This window comes from Salmo trutta, chromosome 30 (genome assembly GCF_901001165.1).
Source record: "Salmo trutta chromosome 30, fSalTru1.1, whole genome shotgun sequence".
Taxonomy (NCBI): Eukaryota; Metazoa; Chordata; class Actinopteri; order Salmoniformes; family Salmonidae; genus Salmo; species Salmo trutta.
Window position 1 is genome coordinate 7,990,405 of NC_042986.1, and position 26,278 is coordinate 8,016,682.

The 26,278-nt window shown below is 44.8% G+C and overlaps 1 protein-coding gene across 1 annotated transcript in view; it reads left to right on the plus strand.

The window, feature by feature from the left end:
- Positions 1-645: 645 nt before the first annotated feature.
- l1cama (L1 cell adhesion molecule, paralog a) overlaps positions 646-26,278 on the plus strand; it is a gene marked incomplete at its 5' end in the record, with an annotated part of 43,564 nt that continues 17,931 nt past the window's right edge. The window contains 20 exons of the mRNA XM_029724386.1: positions 646-724; positions 3,243-3,345; positions 4,701-4,897; positions 6,389-6,511; positions 6,795-6,965; positions 8,101-8,215; positions 8,557-8,741; positions 9,950-10,081; positions 10,348-10,491; positions 10,690-10,801; positions 11,039-11,199; positions 13,037-13,196; positions 13,696-13,820; positions 14,121-14,222; positions 16,194-16,391; positions 24,000-24,070; positions 24,286-24,511; positions 25,118-25,233; positions 25,536-25,755; positions 26,115-26,237. Coding sequence (XP_029580246.1) covers positions 646-724; positions 3,243-3,345; positions 4,701-4,897; positions 6,389-6,511; positions 6,795-6,965; positions 8,101-8,215; positions 8,557-8,741; positions 9,950-10,081; positions 10,348-10,491; positions 10,690-10,801; positions 11,039-11,199; positions 13,037-13,196; positions 13,696-13,820; positions 14,121-14,222; positions 16,194-16,391; positions 24,000-24,070; positions 24,286-24,511; positions 25,118-25,233; positions 25,536-25,755; positions 26,115-26,237 — 2,863 coding nt within the window. The remainder of the gene's footprint in view (positions 725-3,242; positions 3,346-4,700; positions 4,898-6,388; positions 6,512-6,794; positions 6,966-8,100; positions 8,216-8,556; positions 8,742-9,949; positions 10,082-10,347; positions 10,492-10,689; positions 10,802-11,038; positions 11,200-13,036; positions 13,197-13,695; positions 13,821-14,120; positions 14,223-16,193; positions 16,392-23,999; positions 24,071-24,285; positions 24,512-25,117; positions 25,234-25,535; positions 25,756-26,114; positions 26,238-26,278) is intronic.

The window sequence follows — 26,278 nt, forward strand, 5'->3', positions numbered from 1 at the left end:
ACACACACACACACACACACACACACACACACACACACACACACACACACACACACACACACACACACACACACACACACACACACACACACACACACACACAGTTTGACAGTGATGAAAAGCATTAAAGCTCCCCCTCAGAATTAAGGTGTCAGTAAGAGAGGAGGGTTACGATGAGGAGGAAGAGGAGTGTAGGATGGAGAGGGGGAGGAGGAGAGGCAGGTTGAATAGTAACAGCGGGATGAAGAGGAAAAGGAGGGGGAGGAAGAGGATGAGGAAGAGGAGGGGGGGAGGACCAGATTGCGGGGATTGTAAAGGTCAAGGTGTCTCCTGTTGAATTAATGAGCCTCTGTAATGTCAGTGAGAGTCACTGACACGGTCACCACAATCCATACACCATCCACATCTGAATTCATCGGCCCAACAACAACAAAAACATTGACCGAACATTGCACTCGACTAGCTTTATAGCCCATGGGTGGTAACTGTTGTTGAATCATCAATTATCCTATTTTGAAATGGGGAATTTGCAGAGCAAGTGAGGGCACGTGCAGATGTGCACTGTGCGGTAGCTAAGTCCAGGCACTCTGTCTGTCTGTCTGTCTTTTCCTCTCTCTGTCATTTCCTGCCAGACTGTGTTGACTATCTAACAGACTTTCTCCTTTTCTCTCCCTCGCTCTCTTGCTGCTCTGCCGCTCTGGACTAATAGACCAAATAAATGAATGTAAGTGTATCACTTCCTTCTGCTTGATGTGTGGTATTTCTGTTTGTAGAAGTGCAGCAAGAGCCCTACAGTAAACACTTTCAATATGAGGAAGATGATCATGACTCCTGCAAACACAGCGAACACAATACAAACCCTCGGCGTCGCACTGCACCTTAATGGATCTAGCGTTACTGTGGCTTCTTCCCTTCAGTGAGTCTATATGTGCCGTAGTCTTGTTTGCTCCTTCCCGGAGGAGGCTGATACCTACAGGAATTAAGAGGAGATGGAGGAAAAGAGGCGCGCCTGTCTCTAAAATGGGGCTAGTGTTGTCAGATCAAAGAAAGGGGGGCTTAAAAGAGAGCATAAAAGAGAGGAGGGAAAAGAAACAAGTGGATAAGGGAGAGGGAGACAATAGACAAGTGTGACCACTAAAACAAGTGTGACCGCTAAAACAAGTGTGACCGCTAAAACAAGTGTGACCGCTAAAACCAGTGTGACCGCTAAAACCAGTGTGACCGCTAAAACCAGTGTGACCGCTAAAACAAGTGTGACCGCTAAAACAAGTGTGACCGCTAAAACAAGTGTGACCGCTAAAACAAGTGTGACCGCTAAAACAAGTGTGACCTAACTGTGCTTCTTCCAATAATGGAGCACTGCAGCGCCTGCAGCAGCTTCCACACAAATGTGATCAGCTGAGAAACAGCCTTATTACCTCTACCACTAGGGAATCTATAATTTAAGTCACTCTCTCTCTCTCTCTCTCTCTCTCTCTCTCTCTCTCTCTCTCTCTCTCTCTCTCTCTCTCTCTCTCTCTGTGTCTCCCTCCCTGTCCTTGACCTTTAATAATTTGCTCCCACCATCTCTACCTATTTCTCCCTCTGTCTCTTGTTCCGTCTCTCCTCTCTAACGTTCCCTCCGTTTCTCCTTCCATCTCCCAATTTCTTGCTCCCTCCATTCCCTGCCCTCCTTTGCCCACTTACCTACCTACGTTCCACAATGTAAATATACCTGTGAAACTAGACCTGCCTCTTTCATTCAGAGTCAAATCAGAACCCAACCAACAAGCACCATTGACCTCTATTCCAATACAATACAGTCGGACTCAGCGGGTAGAGAAATATATCACAGATGTCCAGGCCACACACCAAAAACCCGAACACCAAAAATCTGACAGGAGACATAAAACCTATGGGAATATAGAATGGATAGAATATGTACTTATATTTCCCTACTGGCACCCTATTTCCCATAGGTCCTGGTCAAAAGTAGTGCACTGCATAGGGAATAGGGTGCCATTTGGGACGAAGACCATGCGCTTTAATAATACTGTACCACGCCTTAGTATGTAGGATTTAATGAGTCTGATATGAGCGGGTGGTTTATGGACGTAACAGTACAGGAAGACAGTAGAAAGAGGAAAGAGGAATATCTCTGTCCCCAAGGGGCCCTCTCTTCTCTATATATTCCACGAGTGTCTCATTTGCATTCATACACACTCACTTTCCTCTCATCGCAACCATTTTCTCTCCCTGCAGTGCTCTCTCTCTCTCTTTCTCTCAGCCTAAATTTTTGTCTATTCTCGTGGGGGATCTTGAAGTGATATGAATGAATACATTCCCCGTTTTAAGTTTCAGCAATACTTGGAAATCAAATGACTGTTCTTCTTTAAGTCTCTCCGCGAGACAGTCCCTGCGCGAGGCTGTACGTCTGTGGGTTCTAGCCAGTGGGCTGTTCACCTCTGTGAGAGTCCGAATATAGGTAGCACAGTTAACCCGTGGGCTCTAGTTACTAGGACTACGGGCTTCAGGACTGTGTGGCCCCCATCCCCTGCGGATGTCAGTGCATGTCAGAGGTAGTCAACACAGGGGTTATAGTACAGTGCCGGGTTGAGACGCAGCCCATGCAAACACTAGAGATCTCTAGCTTAAACAGGGCTCAGGTTTCTAGTCAGTGGTTTAAACCCTGGTGTAGGCAGCACAGTGGGCTCTACTCGAAGAGCTAACCTCAGCTCTATAGGCAGAACTGTGGGTTTAGCGCTGTGGGTTTTCAGTGACTAGTCAGCCCCACAGCAGGGGCTACTGAGATTCAGCGGGGGGGGGGGGGGGGGGGTTCCGGTGGCTTCTAGTCTAGTCAGCGCCAGTGAGTTCTTGTCAAGGAGCCAGTGTCTGATGTAGGCAGCACAGTGTCTGTGGGCACAGTATGAGAGCGTGTGAAGGTTCTCTACGGTGAGGTAGTGTCTATATGGCTCTGTGGTGAGTCAGAGGCCGATCATGTGACCACAGCAGGTCAGGGACAGGGCGGCAGCACTGCTCTGTGTAAATCACACACTGACTGCTACCAGACACAGTTTATGTAGCGCGTGTGTGTGTGTACGACTGTGTGAGTGTACGTATGAACACTGTGCTTCTACATCTGCATTGCTTGATGTTTGAGGTTTTTAGGCTGGTTTCCTGTACGGCGCTTTGTGACATCTGCTGATGTAAAAAAAGGGCTTCATAAATACATTTGATTGATTCTGTGTGTGTCTCCTCCGCAGTCAAAAAGCCCCCAGTGATCACCACCCAGCCCGAGTCCATCACCGTGTTCGGTGATGAAGACATCCTTCTGACCTGCGAAGCATCAGGAAACCCTCGTCCAGAGTTAGTTCCTATACAATGACACTGCTTTTAACAGACACACACGCACTGTCTCTACAGTCTTTATCTCTGTAGTCGCTCATGATTTACTTCTGCGATTTGACCATGTCAACAACAGAAGCTCGTGTAGGAAAATAACAGTAAACCCCACTTGACTGCAGTTTAACTGCATCACTGCATTTGATCTCTCCCCCTCCCCCCTTTATCGCATCTTAATTGCAGTTCTGTTTTCTAAGGGACGTGATATGTCGATGTATCCTTGCAGCACAGCAGATATCTGGAGATGCTATGGAGCAACATCAGTATTACATGAGAGCGCAGCGCCCCACAGTCACACTAACAAGGGAGAAATAGATTTTTGCCCTCAAGGGACTGCCTCTTCAAGATGCCATATGCCTCTTAAGGATTCCATGTAAAGGTTTTGAATAATTTTTGCCAGTTGTTTTTTAAGTAATGCTTACGAGCCAAAACAGGTCCCCGGAAATTGTCACAATTGTGTGAAACGCCATCCATTTAGTACAACATGCTATGAATTTGTAAGTGCTGAAGATCCCGTTCAATCTCTTTTAATGTCTCTACTTTTACTAAGTGGAAAAAGCTCAATTTGCAGAGCAAAATATGAACATCACAATTGTATAAGACTCAGTCTAAATCCCAAATGACACTCTATTCCCTATATAGTCCTTTTGACCAGGGCGCATAAGGCACTATGTAGGGAATAGTGTGCTATTTGGGACGTAGCCTCCAACTCCCTCCCCTTGAACTTTTTCCTCTTCCTTTGTCAAACAAAGTGGAATGCAGGGCCAGACTGTGTAAATGTCACATTGTGGTTTTAACTCTTTCTTCTGTGTTTTGTCTGTGGTCCCTCTCGCACTCTCTCTCTCTCTCTCTATCTCTCTCTCTGTGTCTCTCTCTCTGTGTCTCTCTCTGTCTCTCTCTCTCTCTCTCTCTCTCCCTCTCTCTCTCTCTCTCTCTCTCTCTCTCTCTCTCTCTCTCTCTCTCTCTCTCTCTGTGTCTCTCCCTCTCTGTGTGTCTCTCTCTCTGTGTGTGTCTCTCTCTCTCTGTGTGTGTCTCTCTCTCTCTGTGTGTGTCTCTCTCCCTCTCTGTGTGTGTCTCTCTCTCTCTCTGTGTGTCTCTCTCTCTCTGTGTGTTTCTCTCTCTGTGTCTCTCTCCCTCTCTGTGTGTGTGTCTCTCTCTCTCTCTCTCTCTCTGTCTCTCTCTCTGTCTCTCTCTCTGTCTCTCTCTGTGTCTCTCTCTGTGTCTCTCTCTCACTCTGTCTGTCTGTCTGTCTGTCTGTCTGTCTGTCTGTCTGTCTGTCTGTCTGTCTGTCTGTCGCTCTCTCGCTCTCGCTCTCTTAGGTTCCGTTGGAAAAAGGACGGGGTGGAATTTATCCCAGCCAATTACCCGGGCCTGTCGATGTCTCTGGGTTCCGGAACCTTCATGACAACAGGGGCAGGGTCAGAACCCATGAGCCAATACCAGGGCAAATACAGCTGCTACGCTGATAACGAGCTGGGCACCGCTGTCTCTAACGAGGTCCAGCTCATCACTGAGAGTGAGTAAACCAGAAACTCCAATCCGACATTCTAATAAGCATTCGAATGTTCCAGCAACGGTCCAGTTGGAATGCCGGCAAATTCCAGTTCATGTTTTTATAATGCATTAGTGTGGAGATTGGAACGGTTTGGCACTTGAACATACTTCCTTTTTTTGCACATTAGTAGACCTAATGACTTGTATCTACTGCTGACGATCAGTAAACTACTGACGGTCACATCTCCGTCAGAGAGAGAGAGAAAGTATTGCAGAGCGAGTGAATTTTAGATTAAGGGCCTCCAACCAACCCCAAAAAATGTATATTCCTACACTTGAGAGGTTTTTAGTGTCAGCGTGGAGATTTAAGTTGAGACATCTCGCAGGGCGCTGGTCAAAGGCTCCCTGGCTCCACGTTTCGTTTAGAACGGATATTATGTGAGCAAAGCTATTGGTTGCTTTATGGGCAATAATTTAACAATTTATAGTGCCATGGTCAGTGTGGTTTATAGAGCGCTCAGCTGGTAACACATAGGACCTACTACCAAGGCTCAAAGCTCATATACTTTTTACCTTCGCCTGAAACGCACACGCAAGCGCTCACACACACACACACACACACACACACACACACACACACACACACACACACACACACACACACACACACACACACACACACACACACACACACACACACACACACACACACTCTCTCTCTCTTTCTCACACAACCCCATAACTAAAGTAAAGAACATATCCTATCTACAATCTACCTGGGTCTCCGGGTTCTCTGTCTCCGGTGATCTCCTTCTCAGTTTCCCTGACAACGGTTTCCCCAGAAACGAGGTCTAGTTAATGTCATGCAGTAACAGAACGACAACATCTCTACTCGGCTAGGTCTGCTGGGAGTATTAACAATGAGAACAGAGAAGGAGCACACACACACACACACTGTGTGATGACTCACAAAGAATCCAGAATCTTACTTCTGGAGTGTAACACTGCAACTTGATAGCTCTTTGAAGATTTCTCATAAAATTCTTAAACTTCCTGAATTTGATGATCTATAAATAGTATGTAACTTCTCAAATGATTCTTGTGCATTGCGGCAGTTTGCCTGTAAACAAGTTGTCTGCTGCTTGTCTAAGGCCACCGGTATTTAGCGTTATAAGACTTGTTGTGAGCATGCATAACACTGTTATGTAAAGTGCCATTGAGAAGACCCTTTTATCCAAAAGCGACTTCAAGTCGAGTGCATACATTTTTTTTTTTTGCATATGGGAATCGAACCCGCTATCCTAGTGTTGCAATTGCCATGCTTTTCCAACTGAGCTACAGACGACCAACTCCTATGTCTTAGTATCAACTCGTAATGATCTTGTTGTTTTGAGTCTGAGTAATAATTGGCACGTACAGAGCGTTGTGAGTTGACAAGGAAACAGTACAAGGGCTCGCACATGCTTATAACAAGTGATAATGCATTATACACCGCTCTGTCTCTCCCTTTCAGACATCCCGGCCCTCCAGAAAGAGAAGAAGGTGAAGAAGAAGGTGGAGGAAGGAGAGAGTGTGGTACTGAAATGTAACCCTCCCTTCAGCACTGTGCCTCCTGTCATCCACTGGATGGACAAGAGTGAGTCGCTCTCTCTCGCTCTCTCTCTCTCTCTGTCTCTCTCTCTCTCTCTCTCTCGCTCTCTCTCTCTCTCTGTCTCTCTCTCTCTCTCTCTCTCTCTCTCTCTCTCTCTCCTGTCCATCTGTTTTACTCATTGTTATCTGTCTGTCAGTCTGTCTCTCCATCTCTTTAACCATCTGAAATGTCATGGTGTGTTCTTTTCGCTGAGTAAAACATGAATAAACAATATTCTCTCTCTTCCTCCCTCCCTCCCCCTACCCTCCCTCCCCCCCTCCCCCTCCAGGACTCCGTCACATTGAGCTGAATGATCGTGTGACCCAAGGCCGGGACGGGAACCTCTACTTCTCTCACGTTACAGCCGACGACAACCGTAACGACTACACCTGTAATGCCCAGTACCTTAGTGCTCGCACCATCCTCTCCAAGGAACCCATCAGCCTCACCGTAACCACCTGTAAGTACACCGTGCCTCAGTCACCCTGGTAACACCGCAGTACAACTATATAGACTGCACCTGTAACGCACAATACCTGAGCGCCGGCACCATCCTCTCCACGGAGCCTGTCACTTTGACTGTTACAGCCTGTAGGGAGTAGGCGGACATCAGTATCCGTGGTAAGACACCGTAGACTGACCTTGTCCACCGTGGTAACTCCCCAGATGGCAGTGCTAGTCAATCACCGTCAATCACTATGAATATCGTCAGTCACCATGGTACAGTATGGCTTTTCGCAACCGCTCTCTTTGTTAGTTACAAAGCCACTCTGACATTGATCAATAGAAACACTGACGGTGCCGCAGCCCCCAGCCAAAAGCACCCGGGGGTAGAGAAGCATGTCAGATGTCTGTAGTTTTGCCTACAGTAGTGTGGCGACTGACCAGACATGGTCAGGACAGGAGGGAATCCCACAGCCAGCGAGGGGGGCTCTGTAATCTGCATAACACACTGGTAATGAGATGCTCTACTCATGCTGCGTTACGACTGTCCTACACGTTATTAACATACTGGGGGCAGAGCGGTTAGCATCTGTGTGAGAGAGGTCAAAGGTGGGGATGGCTTATTATGGTAACATACTTCCTCTGCTGTGTGTGTGTGTGTGTGTGTGTGTGTGTGTGTGTGTGTGTGTGTGTGTGTGTGTGGTGTGTGTGTGTGTGTGTGTGTGTGTGTGTGTGTGTGTGTGTGTGTGGGAGGGGTGTGTGGGTGGGTGGTTGTGAGGGGAAACATGTTGCTAAGGGCTCTGATCGCCACCTGAACCCACCAGTGGTAGAGTTCAGTTTGTGTGTTAAACGCAGTGTGAGTGTCTGTCTGTGTGTGTTGTGACTGCTGTATCAGCACCTTTGTACTGCTCTCGGCAACCTTGCAATTACTAATACATATGTATGAACCTGTCTGTTTTCTCTGCCTCCCTCCCTCCCTCTCTCTCCCTCTCTCTCCCTCCCTCTCTCTCCCTCTCTCTCCCTCCCTCTCCCATCCCGCCACCCCTCTCCCTCTCTCTCCCTCCCTCTGTCACTCTCCCTCTACCCCCGCTCTCTCTCTTCCCCTCCCTCCCTCCCTCCCTCCCTCCCTCCCTCCCTCCCTCTATCTCCAGCTAACTCAGTGGTGCGGAACCGAAGACCCCAAATGATGAGGCCCTCAGGGGCCCACAGCACTTACCACACCCTCCGGGGCCAGAGCCTGGAGCTAGAGTGCATCGTCCAGGGCCTGTAAATCTAACTCTCTCACTGTCTTTATTTGTGTGTGTGTGCATGTGTGTGTGTGCGTGCGCGTGTGCATGTGTGTGTGTGTGTGTGTGTCTGTGTGTGTACACGCATATATTATCTTACATCTATCAATCAATGTGAGCCTGTTTGACGTTTCTCTTCTTGACCCATCTTGCCTCTTCCTCTCTCTCTTTCTCTCTCTCTCTCTCTCTCTCTGTCTCTGTCTCTGTCTCTGTCTCTGTCTCTGTCTCTCTCTCTCTCTCTCTCTCTCTCTCTCTCTCTCTCTCTCTCTCTCTCTCTCTCTCTCTCTCTCTCTCTCTCTCTCTCTCTCTCTCCCCCTCCAGTCCTACCCCTACAGTCCAGTGGATGAGGAAGGACGGTCAGCTGTCCGAGTCTCGTACATTCAGAGATCTGTCTGACCGCCTACTGCGCTTCAGTAACATCTCAGAGAGCGACGGGGGAGAATACCAGTGTTCAGCCAACAACTCACAGGGCACGGTCACACACACCTACACCGTCAGCGTCGAAGGTACGGAACATATGCTATCTAAACACTCACGCTGAGGTTGTTGCCGTTCTGTGTGTGTTCTGTGTATATTCTGTGTGTTCTGTATATATCCTGTGTGTTCCGTGCATATTCTGTGTATGTTCTGTGTGTTTTGTATATATTCTATGTGTTCTGTGTGTGTTCTGTGCATATTCTGTGTATGTTCTGTGTGTTCTGTATATATTCTATGTGTTCTGTGTATATTCTGTGTGTTCTGTGTGTGTTCGGTGTGTTCTGTATATATGCTGTGTGCTCTGTGTGTCCTGTGCTTATTCTGTGTATGTTCTGTGTGTTCTGTATATGTTCTATGTGTTCTGTGTGTGTTCTGTGCATATTCTGTGTGTGTTATGTATATATTCTATGTGTTCTGTGTATATTCTGTGTGTTCTGTGCATATTCTGTATATGTTCTGTGTGTTCTGTGTATTCTATGTGTTCTGTATGGTCTGTGTATTCTATGTGTTCTGTATGTTATGTGTATTCTATGGGCTCTATGTGTTATGTGTATTCCACGTGTTTTCTATGTGTTCTGTGTATTATATGTGTTTTCTATGTGTTCTGTGTATTCTATGTGTATTCTATGTGTTCTGTGTATTCTATGTGTTGTATGTGTTATGTGTATTCTATGTGTTCTGTGTATTATATGTGTTATGTGTATTCTATGTGCATTCTATGTGTTCTGTGTATTATATGCGATATGTGTATTATATGTATTATGTGTATTCTATGGGTATTCTATGGGTATTCTATGTGGCCTGTGTATTATGGGTATTCAATGTGTTATGTGTATTCTATGTGTATGCTATGTGTTATGTGTATTGTATGTGTATTCTAAGTGTTCTGTGGTTTCTGTGTATTCTATGTGTTCTGTGTATTCAATGTGCATTCTATGTGTTCTGTGTTTTCTGTGTATTCTATGTGTTCTATGTGTTCTATGTGTATTCTATGTGTTCTGTGTATTGTGTGTGTTCTATGTGTTCTATGTGCGTTGATTGTTACGTATGATCTTGATGTTGTTAGTGTGTTTTTTTGTAATGCTATATTAATCTGTTTAATACTATCATGTGCTTTATCATTGCATTCTGTATCATGTAATGTGTATACTGTTGTGTTTTGTGTAGTGTGATATGCTGTTGTTTCTAGTACTGTGGTGTGTATAATACTGTTGTTGTATTGTGTGTTTTGTCATAGCTGCTCCGTACTGGACCAAGGAACCAGTGAGCCAGCTTTATGCCCCAGGAGAGACAGTGAGACTGGACTGTCAGGCCGATGGCATTCCCTCTCCTGCTGTCACCTGGAGCATGAATGGAAATCCCATCACAGGTCAGGAATCACACACGCACACTATTACACACACGTTTGACCTACAGTATGCGCCTACAAGGTTTTACTGCAAACTCAGCGTATTACACCTACTGCTGTTCCTGGTCTACATAGGTCAAATTTAGGGTTGGGTTGCTCATTTGAATTTCCTGTCTTTTGGCTATTGCCAACTCTAAATAATGAACTTAAAATTGAGTTTTCGTATGTAATATGGCAGTCACTATCGTGCTTTGGTAGAATGTCTTGCTGACTTGCTGTGTGTTCAGGTATAGACTTGGATCCCAGGCGTACTGTGAGAGATGGAGCTCTGATTCTGAGAGATGTGGTCTTCACTGATACAGCAGTCTACCAGTGTCAGGCCCACAACAAACACGGAACCATCCTAGTCAATACCTACATCTTTGTCATCGGTGAGGAGGTGCTGTGTGTGGTGTGTGTGTGTGTGCGTGTGTGTGTGTGTGTGGTGTGTGTGTGTGTGTGTGTGTGTGTGTGTGTGTGTGTGTGTGTGTGTGTGTGTGTGTGTGTGGTGTGTGCGTATGTGTGTTCATGTATTTGTTAACAACAAGTAGGTCGCATTGATTAACCTGTTCCCTGCTATCCTGCTCCAGAGCTGCCGCCTCAGATCCTGAGTGCGGACGGACAGACATACACCGTCACAGAGGGACAGACGGCTGTTCTACACTGTCAGACCTTTGGGTCTCCCAGACCTAAAGTTACATGGTGAGACACGCCTGTATTTGTTTCTATTCTTCTATGAAACTAGATTAGTTAATTAGATTTAAGAAATCTTCCAACAAGGAACAAATGTGTCACTCTCCTCATTGGCAACCAGTCAGCCAAAATCCTACCCTGGTCTGTTTTAACGGGTGTTACAGTCCTGGCTCTTGGTTTTCCATCCTCTCTGGTTGTGTTTTCTGTATAGTCATCTCTATGTATCTCTGTGTATTTCCTACCCAGGGAGGTGGACAATGGCGCGTCTCTACTGGCTGACCCCAGGGTTAACCTGCTGACCAATGGAAGCCTCCAGATCACCAACGTCTCCCACGACGACGAGGGCCTGTACACCTGCTCCATCAGCAACACCAACATGTCAATCAACACTGAGCTGGAGGTGCTGAGTGAGTAGGCCATGAAGCACACACACACACACACACACACACACACACACACACACACACACACACACACACACACACACACACACACACACACACACACACACACACACACACATTTACGTCATTTGGCAGACGCTCTTATCCAGAGCGACTTACAAATTGGTGCATTCACCTTATGATATCCAGTGGAACAACCACTTTACAATAGTACATCTATATATTTTTTTTGGGGGGGGGGGGTTAGAAGGATTACTATATCCTATCCCAGGTATTCCTTAAAGAGGTGGGGTTTCAGGTGTCTACGGAAGGTGGTGATTGACTCCGCTGTCCTGGCGTCGTGAGGGAGCTTGTTCCACCATTGGGGTGCCAGGGCAGCGAACAGTTTTGACTGTGCTTCCAGCAGGCCAGAGGTGGATGAACGCAGTACCCTTGTTTGGGTGTAGGGCCTGACCAGAGCCTGAAGGTACGGAGGTGCCGTTCCCCTCACAGCTCCGTAGGCAAGCACCATGGTCTTGTAGCAGATGTGAGCTTCAACTGGAAGCCAGTGGAGTATGCGGAGGAGCGGGGTGACGTGAGAGAACTTGGGAAGGTTGAACACCAGACGGACTGCGGCGTTCTGGATGAGTTGTAGGGATTAGGGACAAGTGCCTGGATTAGGACCTGCGCCGCTTCCTGTGTAAGGCAGGGTCGTACTCTGCGAATGTTGTATAGCATGAACCTACAGGATCAGGTCACCGCCTTGATGTTAGCGGAGAACGACAGGGTGTTGTCCAGGGTCACGCCGAGGCTCTTAGCACTCTGGGAGGAGGACACAATGGAGTTGTCCACTGTGATGGCGAGATCATGGAAAGGGCAGTCCTTCCCCGGGAGGAAGAGCAGCTCCGTCTTGCCGAGGTTCAGCTTGAGGTGGTGATCCGTCATCCACACTGATATGTCTGCCAGACATGCAGAGATGCGATTCGCCACCTGGTTATCAGAAGGGGGAAAGGAGAAGATTAATTGTGTGTCGTCTGCGTAGCAATGATAGGAGAGACCATGTGAGGATATGACAGAGCCAAGTGACTTGGTGTATAGCGAGAATATGAGAGGGCCTAGAACTGAGCCCTGGGGGACACCAGTGGTGAGAGCACGTGGTGCGGAGACGGATTCACGCCACACCACCTGGTAGGAGCGACCTGTCAGGTAGGACGCAATCCAAGAGTGAGCCGCGCTGGAGATGCCCAACTCGGAGAGGGTGGAGAGGAGGATCTGATGGTTCACAGTATCAAAGGCAGCAGATAGGTCTAGAAGGATGAGAGCAGAGGAGAGAGAGTTAGCTTTAGCAGTGCGGAGAGCCTCCGTGACACAGAGAAGAGCAGTCTCAGTTGAATGACCAGCCTCGAAACCTGACTGATTTGGATCGAGAAGGTCATTCTGAGAGAGATAGCAGGAGAGCTGGCCAAGGACGGCACGTTCAAGAGTTTTGGAGAGAAAAGAAAGAAGGGATACTGGTCTGTAGTTGTTGACATCGGAGGGATCGAGTGTAGGTTTTTTGAGAAGGGGTGCAACTCTCGCTCTCTTGAAGATGGAAGGGACATAGCCAGCGGTCAAGGATGAGTTGATGAGCGAGGTGTATGTGTACATAAATGTACATAAATGTACATAAATGTATGTGTACATAAATGTACACATACAGTATAGACTCATGCTGACTCATTCAGTCACATGCACAGCACACACTTATGCACACTAATTCTCTCTCTCTCTCTCTCTCTCTCTCTCTCTCTCTCTCTCTAACCCTGTATCTAATCATGTCTCTATCTTACCCTGTCTCTCGCTAACCCTCTCTCTCTCTCAGACAGGACAGTGATCCTGTCTCCTCTCGGGGACCTGCGTGTTAGGCCCGGGAAGACAGTCATATTTACCTGCCTGGCTCAGGTGGACTCCAAACTGACCCCCCCACACATCCAATGGAGGAGGAGTGGACAGAAACTAATGCAGTCGTATGCTGAGGACAAGTAAGGACATGTTTAGTCTGTTACTAAGAAGGCTGTGCGGGTGTGTGTCTGTCTCTGTGTGTGCGTGTGTGTGCGTGCGCTTGTTTTCCTAAATTATGAGGACCCCAATGTCCTAACATTTCACCTTAATGTCCTGACAAGGTTGGAAAACAATAACATTTTTGAAAAGTCTGGATTTTTTTCAGGTCATGAATTCATTCAAATGCTACTTTAAGCTTAAGGTTAAGGGTTTTGGGGTTAGGTTTAGGGTTTTTGGAGTTAGGGTTAGTTTAAGGGTTAGGGGTTAGGGAAAATAGGATTTGTAATAGTAAAAAAAAAAAAGTACACTCCAAAAAGTCCTGAAATTTCATGAAAACACAGCTGTGTGTGCCAGAACCTGTACGGCTCTTTACGGTATTACGCTTATTCTTATTTATGGTAAAGGCATACGTCTGACGACGCGATGATAATAATGACGACGGCAAATGACAATACTGACAATGACAATCCCTATATCCAGGTACACGTTTGAGGGCCCAGACCTGATCGTGGCCAACGTGCAGACAGAGGACGAGGGAGTTTACACCTGTGAGGTCATCACTAACCTGGACATGGCTGAGGCCAGCGGATCCATCACGCTAGTCGGTATGGAAATGTCCGATTTCAATGTCATATTTCATATGTGGTATGAGGCTGCCAGTGCTTCTGTACTGTACAGGCCGATCGCTGTGCAGTGATGCATTAATGCTGTGTTTTTAATACATTTTCCACTACAGTTGGTTTGGAAATATGAACATATGATAACGCCGTGTGGTATATTGTTTCTACAGCGTTTTGTATTTCTTTCTTTCAATATGTAGTGTTAAGTTGATACTGTGCTGTATGCCTCAACTCGTGCTGAACTGTTAACCCTAAATTGATTTCTCCCCCACCCCCCCTCTCCAGACCGTCCAGATCCCCCCACCCAGCTCCAGGTCTCTGACCCTAAAGACCGCGGAGTGACTCTCAGCTGGACCGCTGGAGATGACCACAACAGCCCTGTCATAGGTACAGACATGATACTGAATGAACACAACAGCCAACTTCAGTGCGGCCTTTGACATTATCGATCATAGTCTGCTGCTGGCAAAACTTATGTGTTATGGCTTTACAACCCCTGCTATGCTGTGGATAAAGAGTTACCTGTCTAACAGAACACAGAGGGTGTTCTTTAACGGAAGCCTCTCCAACATAATCCAGGTAGAATCAGGAATTCCCCAAGGCAGCTGTCTAGGCCCATTACTTTTTTCAATCTTTACTAATGAATTACCACTGGCTTTGAGGAAAGCCAGAGTGTCTACAGTATGAATGCGGATGACTCAATACTATACATGTTAGCTACTACAGCGACTGAAAGGACTGCAAAACTTAACAAAGAGTTGCAGTTAGTTTCAGAGTGGGTGGCAAGGAATAAGTTAGTCCTAAATATTTCTAAAACTAAAAGCATTGTATTTGGTACAAATCATTCACTAAACCCTAAACCTCAACTAATTCTTGTAATAAATAATGTGGAAATTGAGCAAGTTGAGGTGACTAAACTGCTTGGAGATACCCTGAATTGTGATGGTATAAACATATTGACACAACAGTAGCTAAGATGGGGAGAAGTCTGTCCATAATAAAGCGCTGCTCTACCTTCTTAACAACACTATCAACAAGACAGGTCCTACAGGCCCTAGGTTTGTCACACCGTGACTACTGTTCAGTTGTGTGGTCAGGTGCCACAAAAAAGGCCTTAGGAAAATTGCAATTGGCTCAGAACAGGGCAGCACGGCTGGCCCTTGGATGTACACAGAGAGTTAATATTAATAATACACATGCCAATCTCTCCTGGCTGAAAGTGGAGGAGAGATTGACTTCATCACTACTTTTATTTATGAGAGGTATTGACATGTTGAATGCACCGAGCTGTCTGTCTAAACTACTGTCACAGCTCGGACACCCATGCATACCCCACAAGACATGCCACAAGAGGTCTCTTCACAGTCCCGAAGTCCAGAACAGACTATGGGAGGCATGCAGTACTAAATAGAGCCATGACTACATGGAACTCTATTCCACATCAAGTAACTCATGCAAGCAGTAAAATTAGATGTAAAAAACAGATAAAAAAACACCTTACGGAACAGCGGGGACTGTGAAGTAACACAAACATAGGCACAGACACATGCATACACACACACACACACACACACACACACACACACACACACACACACACACACACACACACACACACACACATACACGATAGCATACGCACTATATACACACGTACACATGGATGTTGTACTGTATATATGTGGTAGTGGTGGAGTAGGGGCATTAGGGCCTTGGCAGCAGCTAATGGGGATCAATACAAAATACAAATACACAACTGACACTGATACTAGATCTGGGTTCAAGTAGGATTTGTTTTCTTCCAAACTCTTGATTGCGCTTGCCTGGCACACTGTAGCCAATGTAATAGCCCCATCATTGCAAACTGCAAACCCCACCTATCTGTCACTCCAGGCAAGCCCAATCAAATGCTAAAAGTATTAAAAATGTAAAAAACTATTTGAACCCAGGTCCAATTGATACTAGATCACTGTGATGCTTTTAACTATAAACCCGTAGCCATTATATCATGTATCTCCCCATGGGAGAGTGAGGTCCTGTTTCTAATGTTGTTTTCAGTGTAGATGACCACAGCTGTCCGGGCTGGGGACAGAATGGACACTGTTGCCTGCCTTTGATAACCAGATCACTTTGAGGCTTTGCGCTTTGAATTACCAACCCCATATCGTATCATGTTATATTATTGCATCTCTCCTGAGAACATGAAATCTTGCTATCTCGTTACATGGACTGTGATTTCTCCAGTGTCACATATTACTTCATATCTTCTGCTTAGTGGCATTGACACTGATGGCTGATGCTCTCTCTCTCTCTCTCTCTCTCTCTCTCTCTCTCTCTCCCCCCCATCCTTCTCGCCAGAGTTTCGGGTGGAGTTTAAGGATCATGTTTCTAACGAGTGGAGTTGGGAGGAGCTGAAACGTGTTAGTGGAACCAAAGAGAGTGTGAACCTTGCCCTGCAGCCCTATGTGTCCTACCGTTTCCGGGTCATCTCCATCAACGACATCGGGAAGAGTGATCCCAGCACGCCTTCTGACCTTCACAGCACGCCACCTCAAGGTTAGACACACCTATCAAGTGTGTATGTGTGCGTAACTCTGAACTTAATTATTGTTATATAAACCAGATGGTAGATGAACCAGGATATATTTCTACACCAATAAAAAGGAACACTTTTGTCACTGTCACAACATATACGCATGTGATAAAGAGATTATTGCTCAATAAGCTTTTTATTAAATCTCTAAATCAACAGGTTAAGGTGTTCACACTAGGCAGAGACCCTTCAAATTAGTAGCAAGCCAACAAAGTTAGAAAAGAAAAGTAACGAGTTAACTTACAGAGAGAGAGGTTCAATCCAACAGAGATTCCCCTGTTCTACCCTAACAAAAAATGTATTGTTATTATTTTATAAATGCGAGTACAAAAATATAGTGTAAAACAGGGTAATGGCTTATATGCAGGCTGAAAGAGACAGTTGCATGGAAGCATTATACATCCTTCCTTGTGTACTTGTAACAATTAAAAAACACAAAGTTTCAAGTTGATAAAGTGGAGAGATATTGAGGATGCACATTTTTTTTTTACAAGGTTGAGATTTTCTCCTCCATCTTTTGACGTATCGCTTAACTCAAACTTGGTAGAGACGGACGTGATGAAAACACGTTCTGAGTTTTGAGTCAATCGGATTTACGGTTAATGTGAAAAATCGAATATGTCGGACCTTATGGGTTTTTGAGGCAAATTTGTTCCTTATGGTGAGAAACACTGATATACCAAGGTTAAAACGGGGCGACGGGGCTGAGCCTTAGATTTTGAATGCTTATTATAGCGCCACCTATGGGCCAATTGGTGCTGTTTTTGGTATCTGAGTAGCAGTGTTGATATAGTTTGATATTACCAAAGTAGAAAACATTTTACCAATCGGGCATTGAGATATTGCGACAAAGGCAGAAGAGTAATAAGGAAGAAAGAAAAATGACAGCAAAAACAATAGGTTTGCTTGCAATTTCTCTGCCAAAATCTATCAATGGAGATATGTTCCAATGGCCCTAATCTCCCATATACAGTGAGGTCTGAAATGATTGACACCCTTTATAAAGATCCGTGAAAATTACTGTATAAAATTAATAATTCAAATACTGAGCTATATTGTATCCTAAATATTTGTATAGCTTTATACTAATACAATTGCTCAGAGAAAGAGATTTTGTTTAACAAGTAAAAAAATGTTTTATCTCAAAGGTAGGGGTCAAAATGATTGACACCCATGTTTTCAATCATTTTCAATATCTCATCTTGCGAGGATAATGGCACTGAGCCTTTTTCTAAAATGTTTTATGAGTTAGAGAACACATTGTGTGAGGATTTTAGACTATACCTCAATACAGAATCATGAAAATGTATGGTTTGAGTTGAAGAGGGCAGTTCAGTGCAGACAAAGGATATCCTTGCAAGGTGAGGTATTAAAAGGAATTGAAAATAGGGGTGTCAATAATTTTGATCCCTACCATTTTGAGGAGAAAAAAGTATCACTTGTGAAACAAAATCTCTTTCTCTGATCAATTGTATTAGTATAAAATAATATAATTTCCCAATTTTTTTTGCATACAATACAGCTCAGTATTTGAATTATTTATTTTATACAGTCATTTTTGCTCATCTTTATCAAGGGTGTCAATAATTTCAGACCCCACTGTACAGTATATAGTGAAACTAGCTCTAACGTGGCTGTTTATTAGTGAAGGGTCGTTCGCGAACGAGTTGGCGCTAAAAACCGGCTCGCGTATCAGAAGAGCCGAATCTATTTTTTTAAATATTTCAAAATTAAGATTTGAATAATCAAAAGATTTAAATGATTAGAATTAACTAATTCAAAGAACGAAAAAAGAAATAAAATAATATAGGCCTAAATGCTCAAGTGCACACATTCGTTCTGATTGTCTGCTCAGACTAACAGCCTCACCTGTCGTTCCTGTCAATCAGACACGCAGTGTCAACCAATGAACCAAAGAAGAGTGAGGGAGGGCCGAGCCAACTCACTCACACACTCACACACTTAGCAGCCAAGGAGAGAGAGGAAGGACAGCTGTGAAAACAACAGCTGGAAAATGAGTCGGAAGCACAGTAGCATTTGGATGCATTTTAATAATGTAGACAATGTCAGAGCACAGTGTAGAATTTGCCAGAACAAAATCTCATATTAAGCCGGTTCTACGCACAACCTACACCGGCATATGCGAACTGTGCACCCAACTGTGAAGCTAGCTGTAGCGGAGCTTCCAGAAACTAGCGGGCCTGCTGGTGATAGTGGTGGAGCCAGCACCTCCACACGTGGAAATGTATCCACTCAGTCAAGTAGGCCTACTCCGCGACCCACGCAGTCTTCTATGGACCAGTTTATACGTCTATGTCTGTAGCAAAACAAGGCCAAATTGATATTGCATTGGCTAAAATGATTGCCACCAATTTCCAGCCATTTTCGATCGTGGAGGTTCAGAGGTTTTAGAAATTATAGCAATAGTCTAAATCCAATCTACACAATTCCAAGCAGGAAAACCCTTTCAAAATCACTTATTCCACAACTGTACGAGAGCACACAGGCTTCAGTATGGGAAGGAGTCCAAAAACCTACTGCAGTTTGCCTTACCACTGACTGCTGGACATCAAGGGTAACCGCTTCTTACATGTCGGTTACATGTCACTTCATTGAAGATTTTCCGATGTCTAGCTGTCTTCTGGACTGCTTTGAATTCAGCGACAGACACACCTTGGCAGAGGAACTGTTGAGAGTGGCCAGAGAATGGCAAGTAGATGGAAAAGTGGTCTGTTGTGTTAGCGACAATGCAGCTAACATAACCAAAGCCATGAACATTTTAAAATGGACCCATCATCCATGTCTTGCCCACACAATCAACCTGATTGTAAGAGATGCTCTGAAGGTGAAGAAGCCCACTGTGGACAAAGCGAAAGCAGCTGTGGAATACTTCCACAGGAGCACAGTAGGTGCTGAAAAACTAAAGTCTACACAACTTCAGATGGGCATGCCTGAACTGAGGCCCAAACAAGACTGCACTACAAGGTGGAATTCAACATTTTATATGTTGAAGCGGTTTCTTGAGTCAAAGGATGCCATCATCTCTACCCTGGCCATTGTCAATGCACCTGTTGATGCTCTGACCCAAGAGGAATGGGAGGTGATGGAGGAGGTGTGCAGAGTCCTGGAACCCTTTGAGCAGGTCACTGTGGAGATCAGTGGAGAGAGGTACAGTAAGCAGTTATTACTACATCATTATTTAATCCAGTATTATATATGTATATGAGCAGTAGATGAGAATGTTGTATCAGTAGACAAAATATGAACCTGAAGTAATAAGTTACTGTTCTCTCTTTTCAGCTATGTGACAGCCTCAAAAATGATACTCCTGTGGAAGGGTCTGCAGCGAATCACAGCCAGCAGCCAGAGAGAAGCCAGTGTAACCACAGGACATGTGACAGAGTTGATAAACACCCTATGTTCATCAATGGACAGAAAGTTCCACAGAATGGAATATAATCACGTGCTATCAGAAACCGCTGCACTTGACCCCAGGTTTAAGAAGTTAGCCTTCAGTGATGCCAGAGCGATTGATGAGGCTCTTCAAAGAATAACCTCCGCAGCAGGGAGGGACAGCCCCAGCAGTCAGCTGGCTCAGGCACCAGGGAAACAGGAAGAAGAGGGATCAGATGGAGCAGAAGCACCAGCAGTAGTGCCACAAACGTCTGCTGTTTGGATGCTGTTTGACGAGAGAGCATCTGGGGATGCAGCACGAAGGAATCCCTCAGCAGATGCCATAATGGAGGTCCAATCCTATTTGGAGGAGCCCCTCCTCCAAAGATCTGCAGATCCTCTGAGCTGGTGGAAGAACAAGGCCTCTGTCTACCCACGGCTTACTAAAGTCATGACAGGGAGTCTCTGCATAGTGGCCACATCCGTTCCCTCTGAGAGAGTCTTCTCATCAAAAACGGGACAAATAATTACTAAGAGAAGAAACCACATCAGCCCCTCGAAAGTGAGGCAGCTGCATTTCTGAATGCAAATCTCTCATAAAAGCAAAATGTGGTCAGCAATGCTGTGCGCTGCTGGTTATAACATGACAATAAAGAAGAGAGAGAAAAGAGGGACCAGTTTAATGTTTTAAGTGGGATGCTGCAGTTTTGCACATTGCTATTTATTTTTCTTTGATATGGTGCAATATTCTATTATGCTGTTCAGATTGTATTCATTTTGAATGGTTAGATTTATATGCCCTTTGTTTATATACATTAAAGTTATACTTTAAATGCAAATGTTTAATAGCATTCTTTTTCATAACAAACCAATGCATTTTTAAATACATTGTGGTTAAGGTAGAGTATGATTTCATTTAATCATTTAATTAGAATTGTTTTAATACCAATCATAGTCAAACTACTGCAAACTGTTTGACTTGAAAAAAATACAAAACATTTTTTTTTTAAAGAGCCGTTTGGGAGCCAAAACAGCCGTCTCTTTTCGGTGAGCTGAGCCGAACGAGCCGGCTCACTGAAAAGAGCCAGAATGCCCATCACTGCTGTTTATGAAACTAGCTCCCAACTATCTCTGAACCAAAGTTATTCAATGGAGTTTCAGTGTTTTAGCAGTCAGAAGCATGCAGTCAGTGGAACCCGAGTTTATTTGATCACACGGCACATCTATGGACTACATCGTTCCGACTAAATAGATTCCCAATATTGGCATTCCCATTCCTGCTGACATCTAGCAAAATACTTTCATTTTCCAAGCTGTTTGAAAAATGTTCAGCGCTTACCTCTTTTTGTGTTTTTTTTTACACACACTCTTCTGAGCAGAAGAGACACTGAAGAGAGAGACATGAGGAGAAGTCTCTAATCCTGCATCTCAATTTTCCATTCCTAGATTTGAGTATGACACACTCTTACCCGGGTCACCTCTTTGAGTCTATTTCATGTTGGCATCATTCTGGCAGCGCATTAGACAGGTGACAATGAGCCTTTTCAAGTCATTTTCCCCGACGTTTGCAGAGATCACATAAACAGTAAACACTACCCATGTGGGTTCAATAACAACACTTAGTCTGTTATAGTGCCATAACACCGCTCTGATTGATTCCCAACCTTTGCCGCGTTTAGATGTAGCAACAGTTGTAAGACCCAGACAGCACAAACGGCAAATGTTCTGACCTATTGTGTCATAGAGAGTCACAGGAGAGCAAACTTCAGAGTGTATAAAAGACTGGAACTAGACTTGGCACCATTGAAACATCAACAGGCAGTGAGAAAGACTGTACAGAGACAAAGGGGGACATATTGAGACATTATGGTGAGACATGTTGAGATATGATGCTGGAGGTGTGTGTCACTGTTGTCCTGGGCCTTCTCCCTTTTACCTCTGAGGAACTCCTGAGATCATTGGAGCGGCGCAGCCTCAGTCAGATTCTGGGTGTCTATTGCCGAGAGTTCAGACCGTCCTTCCTGGGAGTTAATGCTGATATCACACAGTGCATGGATAGGTCTCGTGTGCCTGTTAGTACCCAGAACAACCCCCTTGACGTCACCCAGTTCCCTGACTTCAGAGGAACATGCTTCAGGATCATCTCTAACTTGACTCTGCATGACAACAACACATGGAACTCAGTGATACCCGTCCCTGTTACTGAGGTCCTCCTGACAACATGCCCAGACTGTGTCCTCACTCTGCAGAGAAGCACTGAGGCTGGTAAACCCTACAACTCTCCAAAGCTCTTTGAGTAGGTGAAGGGATCTCGCTCACTGCTGTGGAACCAACAAGTACAATAGGGTTTCTTGCAGCTTCGCTGGGATTGGCATGGGGTGTTGGGGGGTCCGTTGGTAGGTTTTTACCATTTGTTTTTGGATTTGTCATGTCTTACTCATTGTTAGGAAGAATGTTGGTCCAAACTGGATGTTGAGTACTATATTTATTGAATATTGTCTAAATCCTATGATTTAAAAGGGCAATTTTGAGTGCGATCAATTAGATAATTTCTCAGATCAAATAATTTCTCAACAAAATAATGTTGTAGGAATGCTTACCTTATCGGTTTCTAACTACATAAATGATTTCAGAACAATCTTAGTGGGTGTCAGGGCTTGCTGAAATGACATGGAATGACTCGCATGACAATGTCCGCTCACTGTTTTGCCGCTCCCAAACGTGATCTTTTAATAAAGCTTTGGTGATTCAGATTTAATTCAAGGAGGTTTCACGAGCAAAACCCTTTATTGATCGGCTTGGCTACTTGGCAAATGCATTGGGCAAGATGCATTGGCGAAAGCGTTGGGAAGCTATGCTTGGTTTTTAAGCAAATGAAGCAAAAAGCATTTGTTTTTTATATTTCTAAATGAGGTTCACAGGCACAAAAAGCCTATGGGCACCGTGCGCCATTGGCCGGATAGGCTGCGCTTCCATTCTCAAAATCCATGCCATTACCAACTGTGTTACCGCTGGTCTTAAATCTCCCCATTTGCGCTGCCTGAAATTTGCACATTGGTGCATGTTTTTAAGGACATAGCTCAGAAATTGACACCCCTCCCACCTGATGTAAGACAGGTAAATTGCCAAATGCGGTGCAATGGTTTCCTGTCATGTTTCTTAAAAGTGACACAGTAAATAATATCACATTATGTATCATTGTAATCAGTAGACTTCAGGGAACACTTTATTTAAAAAAATACATAATCAAAATTTGACTGCGATTTCTTATGGTTTCTCAACATTGTTGCGATCATAAAGGAAAAAACAAAATTCCATATGGTTTTGGTTGCTGATTTAAATGAGTTCCCCAAACCAATACATATATTTTAAGCTATTTTGGGGCCACATAGATCCAACTCAGGAGAAGCCATGAACCAAAACGCAATGCAGATAAATGCATTTTCACAATTGACCTATAGGGGTGCTAGAGCCCGACCTTAGGCTTTGATGAAATGGCACCTTTTTTTACAAGTATGCCAATTTTAATACCAACGTGAACAATATGGTCTTTTTTTGGAGTTTATAATCTGGACTAGTAGTGAATATACTGTATTATTATCTGCATGTAGACCTACAGTCCTTCATAACATGGATTGAACATCAAAACGTTCTCTATCTGCAGGGTCAGGGAGTAACTGATTGCATGTAATCTGATTACAAAAAACTAACTGTAATCGGTTATGTTACCAGCAAAAATATTGTAATCAGATTACAGATACTTTTGAAAAACTAGATGATTACTTCATGGATTACTTTTAAATTCAGAAAGTATGTTTGCAAAAAAAATACATTATGGCAGATTTTTGTTTTCTCAATGACATTCAATTCTGCATTGAAAAAAGACGCACGTTTAAGTTTGTTCCACCTGAGCGAGTCTGACCACAAGACAGAGACCACTATGATGACACACCAAATGCGTTTGATGGATCCTTTTTTTTGTCTTCTTCTAATGCCTCTTAAGGGGGAAGCAATCCAAAAGTAACTGAAAGTAATCAGATTTGGGGTAATCCAAAAATTAAGTTACTGATTCCAATGTTGGACAGGTAACTAGTAACTGTAACGGATTACATTTAGAAAGTAACCTACCCAACGCTGCATATCTGATTTGGGATTCCACCCCTTTCCCACCTCCACAGCTCCAGACAACAACCCTGAGGATGTGAGGAGTGAGTCTACAGACCCAGACACCCTGGTCATCACATGGGAGGTAAGACTCTTTCTTACGTTTGACTGTTCTGCCACCTTTTACATGAATGTTCCACTGAAACTGGAAAATGTGTTCATTAAAAAAGAATGTGAGAAAAACATTGAAAAGGCAGGAAATGGTAGGCTAAACTTGTGTACCTGAAGCTCATCCCAAAAGGGGATTGTGTGTACTCACATTCTGATTGGCTCCTGTCCCGGTCTGTCACTCTGTCACAGGAAATGGACAGGCGAGTGTTCAACGGACCGGAGTTCCACTACAAGGTGTTCTGGAGGAGGGTAGTAGGTGACGGCCCCACCTGGCACTCTAATGTCACCACTGAGCCACCGTACATCGTTACTGAAGTGGGCAACTTCTCAGCCTTCGAGATCAAAGTACAGGCTGTCAATCAGAAAGGGGAGGGACCTGAGCCAGACCCTGTCATTGGCTACTCTGGAGAGAATGGTGAGATGTTGTTTTAGAATTCTGTCTTTCTTTAATGATCTCTCTTTCTTTCTCTCTCTCCCCTCTCTATCTTTCTTTCTTTATCACTCTCTCTGACTCTCTCACAGACTCTCTATATATCTCTTTATCTTCTCTCTTTCTGTCTCTTCCTCTTTCTCTGTTCTCTTTCTCCTCTCTGTCTTTCTCTCTCCCTCTCCCTCTCCCTCTATCCCCTACTCTCTCTTTCTGTCGCTCTCTCAATTCAATTCAAGGGGCTTACTGGCATGGGAAACATATGTTAACATTGCCAAAGCAAGTGAAGTAGATAATATAGAAAAGTGAAATAAACAATAAAAATGAACAGTAAACATTACACTCACAGTGTAATATCTAATCAAGCCTCTCTCTGTCCTCTTTTTCTCTCACTCGCTTTCCTGTTCTCGTTCTCTCTCTTCTCTTTATCTCCCTCTAATGACTATCAATTAGTCTATTGTGTTTAGGCCTACTGGTAAACAGTACAATAATAAGCATTCAAGTGATTATGCTGAGAAAGATAATGGCTCTCTCTCTTCCCTCCCTCCCTCCCTCCCTCCCTCCCTCCCTCCCTCCCTCCCTCCCTCCCTACAGTCCCCCTGGAGGCTCCTATGGATGTGGGTGTTGTGCTGCTCAACAGTACAGCCATCAGGGTAACATGGGCAGCAGTGGACAGAGATACTGTCAGAGGACACCTACTGGGATACAAGGTACTTGCAGGTCATTCATTGTTTGTGTCCAGCTCTGGCACTCAGTGGTTACGTTTTTCTCATTTTCACCTGTGACCCCTGTAACCTCTTCCCTACTATGTGTGTCAGATAAACATCATCAACATTACATTATGGTTACATAGAGCCTTATAACCTCTTCCCTCCTGGATCTTCCTGACGAGGTTTGGCTCTAGGTGCCACTAACCGGGGCCGCACACATCACACATCATGAACACGACATTATAGCAACATAAAGCTACATAGAGTATTATTAACCCATTATAACTCCTTCTATCCACCAGATCCACCTGAAAAGATTCGGCTCCAGGGGCCACCACCGGGGCCGGAGGGCCAGAGAGCCAGAGAGCAGCCTGATGGTGGAGACAGGGGCCAACGAGGAGAAGAGGGTCCTGGGGGGCCTTAGACCCTACTCCCACTACGCCCTCACTGTCACTGTGTTCAACAGCAAGGGAGAGGGGCCCCGCTCCGACCCCCCCTTGTCCTTCAGTACCGACGAGGGAGGTGAGAGAAAGAAGGGAGAGGAATAAAGAGAGTGGGTGGGGTGAAGGAAAGGAGAGTGAGGGGGAGGTGGAAGGGAGGTGGTGGAAGGAGAGGAGGGGAGGGTGGCATTTTGAGTGAGAGGTAAATGGAGCAGAAGGAGAGATCAGGGAGGGAGATGGGAAAGAATGGATAGATGAAATAGAAAAAAGGTCAAATAAAGCAAAGTGCCATTACATTTGTGGGGGATGAAAAGATCACAAAAAGAGATACTTAAACTAAATACAAGAATGGGCTTTGATGCGTGAGTAATGGAGACAGATAAAGATAGTGTGCACTGCAGTGGAAGCATATATAATCAAGCCTGTCTGTGTCCCTCTCAGCTCCTGGCCCCCCCATGTCTCTCCACCTGGAAAGCCCTGCAGAGACAGAGATGACTCTTCACTGGACCCCCCCTGCTCAGCCCAACGGGGTTCTCAAAGGATACCTGCTGCAGTATCAACAGAGTGGGTATCTTTCTTTCTTCACCTCTCCCTCTTTCTATCTT